A 10,959-nucleotide genomic window follows, 5' to 3' on the forward strand; every position below is an offset into this window, starting at 1 on the left:
TGCAACAAAATTTTTTAACTGTCCACCAACTGTAATGCGAATGTTTGATTTGCCAAATATGCCAGATGAAGCACTGAATGTAAATAGAACTTTTATTATTGACAAACTCAATTGTTCAAAATATATTTAATTCTTCTACTTTTTCATTAGATCGCTGCCAATATAAAATAAAGAGGCTTACGTACGCAAGCTGACTTTTCCGCATGGAACCGAAATTTTGGGAATAAACAGAAATGATGGTCTATGTATGGTTGCAGTAACTTAAATTACCGTGAAAACTTGTGAATATTATTTTCTTATCAAAATGAATAATCATACTAAGTCTAAAGAAATTTCAATCCAAAAAATTGCCTGTTCAAAGTTTCACATCATTACAGTACCACAAAGGCAAGTCTTTCATACAAAAATGAATTTTTTTTTTTCGATTTTTGTATGAAAAGTCTGTGAAAAATTGATTGCATCTTAAAACTAACATCAGATTCGGGTTTCTCGTGCCAAAAAACTCCCACTACACAGTCTTTCAGCGTTCAAATTGAAAGAATATCATTTTAAGGCATTTTTCTCATAAGTGCCTCTTCACAGTCTAAGTTTTACATCGATCAATCAATGTCGTTGAAAATTTGACCAGATCTATTCCTCGTAACGCCCAATCATCCCGTAAAGTCAGATTTTGAGTTTCTGGAAAAAGATTTATCGAGTTAACAAATTTTGGCAACACGCCACAGGACACAGGACACATCACACACAGCGACGCACATTAATATGTCCCAAAATCATCTCCAATCGTGTTTTCTACATTAAATATGCATAGAAAACATGTTTTGGGATGACTTTAATTTTTTGGCCTAATACAATACCTTCCCTACACTAGGTGTGCGGAAAAGTAATAAAAGGACATGTTTTGTCAACATAAATCAACAATTATTTTATGTGATTTACTTTTCAACAATGGCAAAAAAAATTGCAGTTTAGAAGATGTGATGACTTCATGATCACATCTTCTAAACTGCATTAATTTTGACGCTTGTTGTAAATTGGTTTGAATTCAATATGAGTCCTTTTTGATAGTGCCAAATTCAATAATTGTATGTTAATAGTGTTATTCCATATATCTTAAGCGTACGACAAATGATCTTGTGTATTCTAACAAGATCATCTATCGTACGCCTTGGAGACATGGAACAAATCAGTTAAGGCACATTAACTCTCGCTATTAATTTCTTGTGTATGAACGCAATTAACCTGAACCAACGATGAACATTTTGCATCATTATATATTATTTTAATTGCATTATCGGATTGTGGTTAGTATATTCTGATATACCAAAAATTGTGGTAAGTATAGCTGGAACAATTCATCTCTATTTTATTATTGTAGTTATTCTTTTCTTCACCTAAAAGAAGAGAATAAGAAAAAGTTTAAACAAATCCTCCCACCAGCTGAAGACGCGGATAACTGAACGAAGTACAACATCGAAAAAAAAAATTGTAAATATTATGTCATAGAATGTATATTCTTCAATTTCATCTTGAAATGATATGTTTTTCATGAAACTGCAATAAAACCAATTTTACTGGGCGTTCGGTATCATGGGCACCCAAAATCGAGTGTTTCTTTTTTTAATCAATGAGAAAATCTAATGAAAACAGAAAAAAAGTTTTGTACTATTGTGGACAAAAAATACCGGTAATTTATTAATAAAATGAAAACTCTTTATTTATTCTTCAAAATCGATTTGGTCGCCTTCAAAGTAATCCCCCCCGGCTGCAATGCACATACACCAACGTTTTTTCCAGTCTTCGAAACAGTGTGTGAAGTCACTTTCTGGTATAGCGTTCAATGCATGCAGAACTTTTTGTTTAATCTCTTCTATCGTCTCGAAACGGTGTCCACGAAACGGTCTTTTGAGCCGAGAGAATAGCCAGAAGTCACACGGTGCTAAATCAGGCGAATACGGTGGCTGTGGAACGATATTAGTTGAATTTTTGGCGAAATGATCTCGAATAACCAATGCAGTGTGATCCGATGCATTATAGTGATGCAAAAACCAAGAGTTGTCTAACCATAAATCCGGCCGCTTTTGGTGAATAGCATTACGCAAACGACGCATTACATCCAAATTATACTCCTTGTTAACAGTTTGGCCGGTTGGAAGAAATTCATAGTGCACTACGCCACGATAATCGAAGAAAACTGTTAACAACACTGCTGTGTCGTGGTCATAGGCATAGATCCAAGTCTCATCCCCCGTAATGATGCATTTCATGGCCGATTGATAGTCAGAAATCATTTCTTGGCACACATTAACACGTCTCTCTTTTTCAAAGAAATTCAATGATTTTGGAACTAATCGAGTAGCACAACGTCTGAGGCCTAAATGGTCTTTCAAAATTGTTTGAATTGATCCTTTTGAAATGCCAACAATATCGACAAGGTCTCTAGACGTTAATCGAGGATTTTTGAGCACAAGATCTTTGATTTGCTTGACGTGTTTCTCATCAGTTGATGTTGATGGTCTTCCCGGCCGATGTTCGTCTTCAACACGTTCTCTGCCTTCTTTGAACTGTTTGTACCACTTATACACCCTATTTTGTGACATGGCCTGTTCACCGAAGGCCTTCTCCAACATCCTTAACGTTTCTGCAGCAGAAATTTCATTCCGCATACAAAATTTAATGCAATATCTTTGTTCCAAATGTTCTGTCATTATGAAAATCGCCAAATGAAAATTTATCGGTGCAAACAAAAGATGTCAAAGACAGTGCTACCAACCTATAGTCGGAACTCGGAAGGTTTTCATGATTACTTTTCCGCGCGAAATTTTAATAATAAATTACCGGTATTTTTTGTCCACAATAGTAAAATGAACATTTCCAAATGAATGCCATAATTTTGTGCACTAAATTTGTAATAATGAAAATTTCAAAAAAGGAGCCAAATCAAAAATTTATTTCGCAGACAATAAAACACATGTAGAACGAGAAGATACGAAACAGAAAAGAGGTAATGACATAGCTCACAAACGAATACATGTATGCGTATCGGATACGTTTGCCGCCATTTTTTCCTTCAGATGTATATCTATTGTTTGTCGCCGGTATACCCTGTCATACAAATCTTTGTGTTAATGAAATGTTCAGCAAGCACTGGTTCATCACTACACTAACTGATATTGTGCGAATGTACATGTGTTTGTCGTAAGAAGTAAATGTGCATACAACATACGTTGCGCCTTTGTTTTGGTGCATATGCCATACAAATGAATTTATACATCGTGCCTGAATTTGTAGTCATTTGTTGAATTATATTCCATGTTGTTTACGATATTTAGAACAAATGAATATCGTTGCAATCAAATATGAACATATATTCCATTCGAATCCGTTAAAATGCTGATATAGTAGTAGCACAAAATTCATACTCCATTTGACGTATGTTGTTGTATGTTGAATAAGGCTTTCATTTCTGAATATTGTTTGCAAGTTGAATGTCGTCACTTTTAATATCGTATTTCAACATGGTCAGGCACCAGCTTTATCATTTTGCTTATCATATAAAAAAATGTTAGAAGACAACAGAAAAGTGGACCCCGAACTTCATCTTCAAAAAACTATATGAAAATATGGAATTGTGTTATAGTTCCGATTTTACTGCAATAAACGATGTTGCTTACGTCAATCGCTGTATCTTGGATATTTAAAAAATAACACATTCTCATGGTACGTGCTTTGTTTGTAAATCAGTACTTTCAGTGCTTCTCTCAGAAGATCGACATCGGTTTGACTCTTGTTCATAATGTGAACGAGATTTTTTAAATCATATTCAACACTTATAAAATTTAAGGATTCCGGTTTCAGCAATTTCTGTTTAAAGTGCTGCTTGAAAGAATCATAATTGGCTATGGCATACTCTGCCTTACTTCGAGCCTCTTGATAGTTTTTAACGCACAACTCCTCACCCGAGTACAAATACCGAATTTGTTTACATGAATTTAGAATTTCGAATAAGTGTGAATAAAGAAAAGCCGCATTACACCCTCCATTCCAAAAGTTCCGGAACTTTTTATAAATAAAAACACCAAGTGTACATTTTGAGATAAATTCTTTTTATTAATCAATATACTCTCCATTCGCTTCGATACACTTATTTGCACGTTCAATCAATTTGTCAAATGATTCGGAAATGGCCTTTGTAGGAACCTTCATTAAGATGTCGGTGACAGCTTTTTGTATGTGTTCAATTGATAAATTTCTCTTTCCTTTCATCTTTAAATGGAGTTGTGGAAACAGGGTGCGAGATCAGGATGAATACGGCGAGTGGTGCAACGTAACTACGTGTTTTTGTGACTCTTCACTTTTGACTTCTCCAAATGACTTTTCGTGGGATGGCCTTCATCTGGTCGTCTCCATTCATGTGGAGCACTTTCAATGATGTCTTTGCAATGTTCAATTAGATCCATTTTTTGATCATCGGTGAGTTTGTGTGGCAAAAATCGTGAATTCACTTTACGAAGTCCCAATTCTTCAGTCAAAATGCGAAAAACAGTAGTTGCGGGAATCCCCAATTCCATTTCAATTAATTTCACTGAACATTTCTCATTATTCTTGATGAATTCGCGCACTTTTTTAATGTTTTTTGCGGATATTCCACTTTTTGGGCGACCTGATCTTTTGTCATCATTTAGCGTTTCTCTACCCGATTTAAATCGTTTAAACCACTCGTGAACTCGCGAGCGGGATAGACAATCACGACCATATGCTTGTTGGAGCATTTGGTGCGTTTTGGTAAAAGTTTTACCGAGTTTAACACAAGACTCAATTGCAGCTCTTTGTTTGAAATCCATTTTGTCACCGAGAGCAAAAGATACTAAGAAATATGACGACAATATCTTGACATGTTTACATCCGATCTTCGCGAAACTTTCACACAATGTCAATGAGAACTCCCTCTTTTTAACGCATATCCAGTAGTAGGCGCCACTGATATCTATTATTTTTTAAATGTTCCGGAACTTTTGGAATGGAAGGTGTATTGACAATTTCCACAAGTTTTATATTTAAAAAGGAAAACTTAAGGAATTCTATTCAAAATCATCATTTTTTCTAGATAACGAAATTTTCAAAATAACTGAATTGATTATTTTGTTGTTCATCATTGAAATGGTGAAAATAAAAGTCTATGTGACAATATGTTGAATACAAATACACCATAACTTTGAGCTGTCAAACCGTGTCAAAGAGACACCGACTGAATATCAAAAGAAAAATAGTGTCTTGAACTTCCTTTAGTGCAATTAACTTTCCAATTATGAAATCGGCATTGCTGTGTAAAAAGTTTATGGTAATTTTTTATTGAAATTTGCACAATTCTTATTACTCGTCATTTATTTTAACATATTTTCTCAACAGAATTTAGGCATAAACAGACAATTTCATACAACATGTAGGAATATGTTTGGTTTGGTGCCAATTGTGATCGAACAAACGGGTCGAGGGGAACGTTCATACGATATTTTCTCACGTTTGCTCAAAGAACGTATCATTTGCTTAATGGGTGGCATCAATGATAGCATTAGTTCATTGATTGTGGCACAATTATTATTTTTGCAGGTGAAAAAGCAAAATCCTCATTGTGGTCGAACGTTACTTGATATGTTTTTGTCTCTATTTTTTTCTTTGTATACGAAATAGTCGGAAAGCAGTTCAAAACCAATTCATATGTATATCAATTCGCCTGGTGGCAGTGTTACTGCTGGCATGGCCATTTATGATACCATGCAGTACGTGAAACCACCGATCGCAACATGGTAAATAAAAACAAATTCGAACGAAGAAGAAAGAACTTTGTCACATTGAATTTTTTTTAGGTGTGTTGGACAAGCAGCTTCCATGGGATCATTGTTACTTGCAGCCGGCGAAGCTGGTATGCGTCATTCGTTACCAAATTCACGGATCATGATTCATCAACCGTCTGGCGGTGCTCAAGTAAGTTAAACATTTTGATTCACCGAAACCGATTTTATTACAAAAATACTAAATATTTGTGTGTCATTTTAGGGTCAAGCGACTGATATTCAAATTCAAGCCGAGGAGATCATTCGAATGAAAAAAGCACTCACGGAAATTTACTCGAAACACACAAAACGGCCATACGATGAACTGTACAATTATATGGAACGTGATAAATTCCTAACACCCGAGGAAGCAAAAGAATTGGGACTCATTGATAGTGTTTTGACACATCCACCAACCGAAAATAATTAGAATATCGGTCACAATTCACATTATTATGTATTTTTAGATAAATATGAATAAAATTCAAATGTTCAAAGAATATTTCTTGTTATTGATGTCTTTTTGGTAACAGAAATAATTTTGTTAATAGGGTTACGGGTGAAATTGTTCGTATCATGACTTTTTCTGAAAAAAAAAAAAAAATAACGTCAATGTAAAATAAACACTTTTAGTACATCTCGCAAACTCGTTTTATTTATAAAATCTGCGTATATTCTTTCATTTTTGTTCAAATTCGCATAACAAAAAAAAAGAATTTATTAAAAATGAAACAAACTCAAATAATTTGAAACAAAGCAAAAAAATGGTATGAAACCGTCTGAAGTTTTCTAAATCTACCAATCATATTTTAGTACATCTCGATATGAGGGCGCTGCATGTCATGCAGCTGTCTATTCAACCGATGTTCATTTGAAAATCCAAATTTTGACGCGGAGTCAGTAACTGAAAAACGCTAACGCAGAGTATACTTATGTATTGTGTGAAGTGTAAGACAAAAGGACTTATATAAACAATTAATTTGCGCAACAAACGAAACACAACAATTGTTTGGAAACAATGTTTCCATTATCAAACGGTAGATTAATTCGATTAAATCGAGATGGATCGAATGGCGAAATTATTCAATCGAATAAAACAAAAATGATTTTTGGTACATCAATACTTTCTGATCATCACATCAAAGACATCGATCCGACAAAAGAAGTGTCCTGTGAAATTTCAACAGACGAATATGGTCGGGTAAGTGAAAGCGAAAAAATCCAATGAGTTTGTGCAAAAAAAATGAAAAGATTTGGAAATACATTTTTTACGTATCAACTATATATTGTAATTGTGTATTGTGTTTTCGCGCTCAAAACATGTTCGTGCATGTTTTTGATACGTTCCTTTTATAGGTTTCTATTGCAAACAAATCAACGAATGAGATTTTTGTCAACGACAAACCAATCACATCTGTGCGTCCACTTTTCAACAATAGCATCATCAAAATATGCGACGGTGTCGAATTTCGATGGATTTTTAAGCAAGCTAAAGAAAATATTGGTGGTGATTTGAATGGTTTGTAGTGTTTATATTTAATTCTAAAGCATTTTTTTATATTCTATATCAAAATTGTTTATTGATTTATAGAAGCTGATTTTGCATCATGGTCGGATCCAGCTAAAAAGGTAGAATTTTCGATGACATTTTGATATGAATGAAAATAATAATGATTTTTTTTTGTTCACATTTTTCAGAATATGAAATTGTCGCGAATGCCAAAGCAACGACCAAAGGGACGACTCACAGCTCATCCGTAAGTAAAATTTTATATTCTTCTTTTATCAATTCAATTTGTTCATTCGTTGTTGACAACGCGGTACTGTTATATTTTGAAACGTTTCAAAATGCTCAATTGTATTAAAATATGTGTTTTTGTTTGATGGTTTGTTCATAGAATTAACTTGTATTCGACGGCTATTGAAGAGGCAAGTGAAAAAAGTGTACTATCTACAGATGTTGGTAACGAGAGCACCGGTTGTTCCGTTATTGCAACAGAGTTAAACGATTCTGTGTTCATGCCTAAGTCGACTGATCAAGCGTCAACGACAGTCATCACACAGTTGATTGATGTGACACAGGAACTAATAAACCTTGACGAAACACAGAATGAACCGAATGTGTCGACATCAGTTGAAAATACAACAGTGACCAAAACGGACGCGAATTTGTCACATGATTTATTGGAGTTTGAAACGCCATCGAAAAAATCGACCGAATATAATATCAGTATGGTTAAGTCACAGCCGAGTAATTGCTCGGTGATAACATTGAGCAGTGAAGGATCACAAGAGGCTGGTCCACAAGAAATGCACAACAAAAGTGTTGGATACGATGACGAAGACCTGTTTGAACGATCCATTTCATGTCCGCCACTCGAATTGCCGGAGGATATATTTGAATTCGATGCCAGCAATACAAACATTGCTGAAATCATAAGCCTTCATGCTACATCATCCGATTTGGATGCAGAGAAAGAAGGTAATTTTTTGTTTAGAGATAAGTTAAGTTTCTTCACAAGGCGATCATATTTAATTTGATTTATGTTTCACTTAGGTGACTGTACCAACGAAGCCAACAACGGAACGCTGCACATTCAAAGTGAGATCAAAACAAAGAAAATTTCGGAGCAAGATACGTCGATGGAACAGTTATCTTCGAATGATATTGACAACGACATTTTTGTTCCTGAAACACAAGAGGTGTATTCACAGGACAGTGAAACATCGAATGCATCTTACAGCAATGTCGAGAAAAGTGATTATTCATTTGAACAAGAGAACGTTATGATGGAAACCGTTATACCAAACACCGAAACGAGTCAGTCACGAGAAGATGAATCGGTTGCAAATACTGGCAACAATGAACAACACAATGGTTCGCTGGTTGAATCAACGACCGAGAACACTACAGTTTTGAACGGAGCTGAAGCTTCCAAGACTCCGACTAAACAGTATGGTAAGTAATCTCAGTATGCAGATTTTGTTGGGTGTGGAATTTCGAATAAAAAAAAAATATATTTTTTGTCCTTAGACTTGGATGAAAGTGAGGTGCCGGAAGTCGAACAAGCTAATACTTTCAATCAATCGGAAACAATATTTTCACAAAGTTTATTTGCCGACATGAATGAAAGTGAGACAGAAGCAAAACTGCACACACAAATTAGCGAATCGCCTGATTTGACAAATACACTTCAAGAGTTTGTTGAAGAGAACGTTATTCAAAACGAAAATGAACAAAATGTCACGGTGGAGCAAAACACAGTCATTGAACAGTGTTCAGAGACAAAAACCAATTCGGAAACAATTGAATCGGCCACTGACACAAATGTTCAAGAAGATCACATAGATATGGTTCCAGTTGCCACAAGCTCAAACATTAGCGATTGTCTTAGCACAGACACAACACAAGAATTGAATTTGATGGCGTTCAATAGTGATTTGAGTCTTCAACAAGATGACACAATGGACAAGTTGGAATTCTTTTCATCGGATTCGATGAGTGAATCAAATGACTCGGGAAATATCACCGCTTCAGCTACGAACACAACGAGCAATGTATCGTCGGAATCAAGCCAAACGAAAAGTACATCGGTGAAACTAACAGAAGAAGTATCAATGGCAGAAATTGAAATAATTCAAAAACCATTGAAATCAAATCGACCCATTGACATTTCAAGTAATGAACTATCAACAACGATTGGTTCGGGCGAAATGGACGAGAGCCCAAGCAGTGAACAAGAGGCAACGATTGATGAATTTGAAGCAATGGAATGCGATAATTCCCAGGAAGAAAATGAACTGCTTGAAACCAACGAAGCACAACACCAAGACACCAGTAATGTTAGTTCAACACCCGTTAAAATTCAGGCAATTTGCGAATTGGTTCAATCACATGATATTGAATCTATTTCATTGCCAACTGAAGAGGTTGTGACAGATGTTGACAATCAAGGTGAGAAGACAGAATTTTCACAAAACATGAACGAGACTGACTCATTATCTACACCAAAGTCGATTGTGAAACCAGATAAAAGTCGTGCTTTTACCATTCCGCGGTACACAAAACGTTCGCAACAAGTTTCTAAACTTGCCTCTGTCACACCAAAACGAACACCACGAAAGTTCAATGTTCCTGAGCAAGCAGAAAAGGTTATTCCTGAACAAAGTGAAGAGCAATCTTCTGAAGTGGCCGATTGCAGTACATTTGCTGTAGAAGAAAAGCAAACAGAATTGTCTTCATCCAATTATGAATCGCCAGAAGAACAAATTGAGATCAAAGCCACTGAAGAAGTGTCCGCCGTTTTTGCAACGCCAGCTAAAGTTGAAATAATTGCCAAAACTAGTTCAACCATAACTCGGTCATCAAGACGTCAACAACAAATTATCGATGTTGAAGCCATGACTCCAAAACATACACCACGAAAATTGAACATGAGTGTCAGTGTTACACAAACACCAGGCGAACCTGAAGTCGTGCAAGCCAGTGATAACATCTCCGAGGATGTTTTAGTCATAACATCTTCCGATGAACAAAACGAATTGGTTTTGAATAAAATTCAAATGGACATCAACACAGAGGCAACACAGTCCTCTGATGAAGCTGTTTTAGCTGTATCAACACCAACGGGAGAAATTGAGAATGTTGGTAACAATGACGTTCAAAGTATTTGTGATGCCGACTCATTATCTACACCAAAGTCGATTGTGAAGCCAGATGAAAGTCGTGCTTTTACCATTCCACGTTACAAAAAACGTTCACAACAAGTTTCCGAACTTGCATCTGTTACACCAAAACGAACACAGCGAAAGTTCAATGTTCCTGAACAAAGTGAGGAAAAATCTTCTGAATTGGCCGATTGCAGTACATTTGCTGTAGAAGAAAAGCAACACGAATTGTCTTCATCCAATTCTGAATCGTCAGAAGAACAAAGTGAGATCAAAGCCACCGAAGAAGTGTCCGCTGTTTTTGCAACACCAGCCAAAATTGAAATGGACGTGAAATCTAGTTCAACCATAACTCGGTCATCAAGACGTCAACAACAAAATATCGATGTTGAAGCCATGACTCCAAAACAAACACCACGAAAATTGAACATGAGTGTCAGTGTTACACAAACACCAG

The 10,959-nt window shown here is 35.7% G+C and overlaps 3 protein-coding genes across 3 annotated transcripts in view; 2 read left to right on the plus strand and 1 right to left on the minus strand.

The window, feature by feature from the left end:
* Positions 1–4,331: 4,331 nt before the first annotated feature.
* Positions 4,332–4,844, minus strand: LOC116337667 (protein GVQW3-like). Its single transcript, XM_031762426.1, has one exon. The coding sequence runs from the start codon at positions 4,842–4,844 to the stop codon at positions 4,332–4,334; it is 513 nt and encodes a 170-aa protein (XP_031618286.1).
* A 361-nt stretch (positions 4,845–5,205) lies between these two features.
* Positions 5,206–6,336, plus strand: LOC116345208 (ATP-dependent Clp protease proteolytic subunit, mitochondrial). Its single transcript, XM_031774441.1, has 5 exons — positions 5,206–5,341; positions 5,410–5,610; positions 5,692–5,807; positions 5,868–5,985; positions 6,058–6,336. The coding sequence occupies exons 1-5, from the start codon at positions 5,309–5,311 to the stop codon at positions 6,262–6,264; spliced, it is 675 nt and encodes a 224-aa protein (XP_031630301.1). The 5' UTR covers positions 5,206–5,308; the 3' UTR covers positions 6,265–6,336.
* Positions 6,337–6,729: 393 nt separating this feature from the next.
* The window catches only part of LOC116345286 (titin-like), an 8,366-nt gene continuing 4,136 nt past the window's right edge, over positions 6,730–10,959 (plus strand). The window contains exons 1-7 of the mRNA XM_031774565.1: positions 6,730–7,035; positions 7,191–7,353; positions 7,426–7,463; positions 7,533–7,591; positions 7,733–8,316; positions 8,392–8,793; positions 8,869–10,959. The exon at positions 8,869–10,959 is cut by the window's right edge and continues 2,853 nt beyond it. Of these exons, the coding sequence (XP_031630425.1) occupies positions 6,853–7,035; positions 7,191–7,353; positions 7,426–7,463; positions 7,533–7,591; positions 7,733–8,316; positions 8,392–8,793; positions 8,869–10,959 (3,520 nt within the window). The 5' untranslated portion in view covers positions 6,730–6,852. The remainder of the gene's footprint in view (positions 7,036–7,190; positions 7,354–7,425; positions 7,464–7,532; positions 7,592–7,732; positions 8,317–8,391; positions 8,794–8,868) is intronic.

This window comes from Contarinia nasturtii, unplaced genomic scaffold (genome assembly GCF_009176525.2).
Source record: "Contarinia nasturtii isolate CC-2019 unplaced genomic scaffold, AAFC_CNas_1.1 Cnas_scaffold_78, whole genome shotgun sequence".
NCBI lineage: Eukaryota > Metazoa > Arthropoda > Insecta > Diptera > Cecidomyiidae > Contarinia > Contarinia nasturtii.

What these genes read in the sequence shown, in the direction of transcription:
- LOC116337667 (XM_031762426.1), bottom strand. Translation starts at nt 4,844, where the DNA reads ATGGATTTCAAACAAAGAGCTGCAATTGAGTCTTGTGTTAAACTCGGT.
- LOC116345208 (XM_031774441.1), top strand. Translation starts at nt 5,309, where the DNA reads ATGAAATCGGCATTGCTGTGTAAAAAGTTTATG. An exon ending in CACAATTATTATTTTTGCAG is followed by an intron (nt 5,611 to 5,691) that starts GTGAAAAAGCAA and finishes TATACGAAATAG; the next exon opens with TCGGAAAGCAGTTCAAAACC. An exon ending in AAACCACCGATCGCAACATG is followed by an intron (nt 5,808 to 5,867) that starts GTAAATAAAAAC and finishes AATTTTTTTTAG; the next exon opens with GTGTGTTGGACAAGCAGCTT.